Source organism: Montipora foliosa, chromosome 3 (assembly GCF_036669935.1).
Source record: "Montipora foliosa isolate CH-2021 chromosome 3, ASM3666993v2, whole genome shotgun sequence".
In the NCBI taxonomy this organism is placed as follows: Eukaryota; Metazoa; Cnidaria; class Anthozoa; order Scleractinia; family Acroporidae; genus Montipora; species Montipora foliosa.
This window is the reverse complement of record NC_090871.1, coordinates 29,293,279-29,297,318: the sequence shown is the minus strand read 5'-3', so window position 1 is coordinate 29,297,318 and position 4,040 is coordinate 29,293,279. Positions and strand designations below refer to the sequence as shown.

The window sequence follows — 4,040 nt, the reverse complement described above, 5'->3', positions numbered from 1 at the left end:
ATGAAATAACTGGGATGTTCAATAATCAAAGACACAACCAATAAAATGAGTCTTTTCATAATTATTATAATATTTACATGTAACTATTACCATACAAAGAATTAACGTCACATGCAGCAGTGGAAACAAACACAGCTTTTCCAGTATTGGGCAAAATAGGCACTAAAATGAAGCCAACAAAGGGAATAATTGTACAAAAGAAGGTTCCTGGTTTCCCTGGATCCAGATAAATTTTGTCCCAAGTTTACAAAACGCATAATAATTATATGTTCTTACAATTCCCTCAACACTGATATATTTGATGCCAGACAGTATTCCTCCATAAACCATTATTTATTATAACCTTGCCTAAGAAGGGATAAAGTAATTAAGAAGAAAAGGAAAGCGATTTAGACATACATGTATCTCTTGTCTCACAGTTGTACCAAAGTACTGTAACATAGTAAGAGGACTGTCAAACCTATGTACTGTAGAGCTACCTTCTAGGGTTCCAAACATGAATCATGGCAACATTGTACTTGATAGTGTCATCTAGTGACAAGGCAGGTGATCATGATGACTTATGAACAAATCAATTTAATTTTCTAATGGGTCTGTTAATGAAAACAAAATGCATGGGACAGGAAAGTTATAGACTGCTGCACTCCAGGTTTGGCAAACTTACTGTTTGCCTGCAAATTGTTTTTGTCCTGACTGGCTGCTGTTTTGGTTTAACACACGTTGATCTGTTGTTACCAACAAACCCTACAGCTGTATGTATAAAAAAAACTGTCAACTGCAAATCTTCCATTCACCCTTCATACCTGCCACATAGTCCTTTTCAAGGCATATGCTGCTGGTTGTGTTTACAGCATGTCCATCCCCTGGGGTGTCATATGACTGCCACATATGATTCTCATCTTGCCAGTACCAATTCCACCTGGTGCTGAATATGTGACCTGCTGGAGCAACAACTGATGATACAGTGGAAAGTCTGCGAACTGTCACGCCTGGAACTACAAAAGACAATTATCGAGTCTACAGTACATTTATTGATTTCTCCTATAAAGAAATTATTAAAACAGAGAGCTCATAGTTGAGGATGATGAAGTTTTTTGTATGAAAATGCAAAATTAATGATTTCTAATATCAAACTAAACTATTAAATTTCAAGAGACCTAGGTAAAAAGAATCGGAAGTTAAAGTTGCCTTCAAACCTCCAGCCACCTATAAATTCAACATGGGAAGCTGCAAAGACCTGCAACAAAAGCTTATTTTTTTAACTAAAGGTGCCACTGTGACCAAAAAAATCAATTCTCATTTTTCTTCGGATCTCAAAACTAGTTAACTAAACACTAAGCTAACAAAGTTTTGAGCTTGATTAATAAAAAAAGACACCTGTTTATTTTAACTGGAATTTTCCTATTAATGGTCCCCCATTACTACATACATACATATTATTTTATTAATCCTTTGAGTGAGGGACACTATACAGGATGCTGTTTACTGACTTTAAGATCTTGTTGTGAGAGAGCTGGATAGAGGAGAAAATGATGTCAAAGGCTCAATAGTTTAAAGTCCTGGCCAAACTATCAAACAGAGTTGGATCCCACACACAACATTGTTGGATGCAAATGGTGACGTAGTGAAAAAACACATTCAAGTTGCTGCTAAATTTGAAAATATGGCACTAACACGAAAACAAAAACTGCTCGTAGAGTTTGTGCTACTGGAGCTGTTTGAGGATGGAAAGCACAGATTCAAACTAGGAAAAACCAAAGAATGGTCAACAGAATGTGTAGAAAAGGTCAAACAACGTTGGAGCGAGAAAAGTTGGCCAGGGCTTAAGAATGCAATGTGTGTGTATGCCACAGAACTAATATGTAGCACGGGAGTTTTGGGCTTTCAGACTTTTAACTCGTGTCTTGCATATACAATAACCTGTATTCACACGTTGAAATTTTAAGCTAAAAAGCATTTGACATCAGTTTTCCCTGGATCCAACCCTCTGAGGTCCAATTGGTCACTTTTGAAGGTAAGCAATGGTGGACTGTGAAATCCAAAACTTACACTCAAAGTAAACATCCTTTGGATAAAAGTTTAGGCTCAAAATTTTACCAGTCAGGCGTTAAGCAAACACACTTTCAAAATCTGAAGGAAAAAACGAAGTGATTTTTTTTATCACAGGGGCACTTTAACCAGGCACTCTCAATCACTAAGGAATCAATGAGCACTGCCTTTCATTCAACTAATTTATTCATGTTTTTTTAGTTACCATGCCTCCACCAACAGCATACTAGCTCCTCCACTTCCTATATAAAGCTCAATCAACCCACAATTCAGCAATTTGCTCTAAAGAGCAATCTTTCCATGGTGGCAATCCAACCTTTATCAAATGCTTTGAAAAGACCAAATGTTCCTCTGTAACTCTGCCACTGACACAGTACCACCATTACTTTAGAAATTACCCCCTCCCACCTGAAGCATACGATACTTACAGTACACTAATTTAATTGGCGGAATTGGTACAGCTGTCATGTCTTGAAACTTGACTTCATGTGGAATGCCCCTCATTGCCACTTTACAGCTGTCTTTGCTAACGTCACAATATGCATGCTCCAAAATTGTATTCAGATCACTTGAAAAACTCTCCCACTTGTCATCACCTCTGACAGAAAATTCCCAGAGATAAGGTAACTCCGTGTGCTGGTGGACACATTTGCCGTCATAGTGGCATTTGCCACGGAGATTGAATCCACAAATCTCAGTATCTTTCTCTTCAGTGTTATGGATAGGGGACAGGGCCTGGAGGATATTTGACGTTGCTGAAACCGGCCTTGTACTGATAGCAGGCTTCTCAACATCAGAACCGCTGGCAGTTCGCTCCTTTGTTCGTCCTTTCAAGCATTGAAGAATGATTTGAGGATCACGGAGGTCATATTCTTTTAACACTCTTCTATTGTGTTCATCAGAAAAATTATGCTCCCTCTTGCAATTCTTACCGAATTTGCAATCGCCATCAACAAAGTGCTCGCAAACATGCAAACACGGGCAATTATTTCCTTTCGTACAAACTGCTTTGTTGTAGAATTTGCATATTACTGGCACCGACCGACGCGAGGTCTTGACATCAATCAGATTCAGCAGTTTTCGGAGAGTGTTCTCTGAGGAAGGTCCATTCAACAAGAAACCCAGACGAAAGTTATTTAAAACTCGAACTGTATGTTCATCACTAAGATTGTGCGATCTTTTGCACTTAAGGCCAAATTTGCATCTGTCTTTGATAAAAAAAGGGCATAAATGCAGCCGCATACACCCTCTTTGTAAACATCCACCCTTCTCTTCAGCCTGGGAACAAAACTCTAAGGGAACGTTGAGTTTAACCATCACTTTCGCTTTCTTGCCGTCCGTAGTGGAACTCAAAGCCAACAGGGTTGGGAACTTTTTCACGAATAGCGATGCTCCAAACTTTGATACAAGTATGCGGGTTGGAACAGAAAGTTTTAATACTACTTGGTTGAGTTCTAAGTCCCTACCGTCTTCTTGTATTAAAACTTCTATCAACTCTTCAAGCGCTTGTTGTACCATTCTCGCATCCATGTTTTGCTTCCGGGTGCTAAATTATTTGGTGGTTTTGAATAAATTATGGTGGGAGGTCACTCAGGCCCCGGATTTAGACCGCTTGACCATTTGAATGGAAATTTCGGTAGTTTTTTCTGGACAAATCCATGGAACTGCACGTTTTCGCACTAAAGAAACGGAACGGATTGATCCGTATCATTTGATGGCAAGTGGGTCTGCCAAATCTCTGAGCCAGCGAGCCATGCGAATTTCGCATTTAAGTCTATGCACCCATTTCAAATAGCGCTGATAAACAGTTATTAAGTATAAGCACCCATTTTAAAACGGTTAGCTTTCAATATCTGTGTGACTCGCATGTTGACTCGCATGGCTCACATGACTCGCATGGCTCGCTGGCTCGCACATTAGTACAAGTCATGGCAAGGGGGCTGGGTCTGGGTACGGCTGAACTTCCCGTATATGGTGTTCCATCCCCGCCA

At 39.6% G+C, this 4,040-nt stretch overlaps 1 protein-coding gene across 1 annotated transcript in view; it reads right to left on the bottom strand.

Moving 5' to 3' along the window:
• LOC137997259 (protein mono-ADP-ribosyltransferase PARP12-like) overlaps positions 1-3,593 on the bottom strand; it is a 13,243-nt gene extending 9,650 nt beyond the window's left edge. The window contains exons 1-2 of the mRNA XM_068843140.1: positions 2,478-3,593; positions 804-995 (exon numbers count right to left, since the gene is read on the bottom strand). Of these exons, the coding sequence (XP_068699241.1) occupies positions 804-995; positions 2,478-3,579 (1,294 nt within the window). The 5' untranslated portion in view covers positions 3,580-3,593. The remainder of the gene's footprint in view (positions 1-803; positions 996-2,477) is intronic.
• Positions 3,594-4,040: the final 447 nt, after the last annotated feature.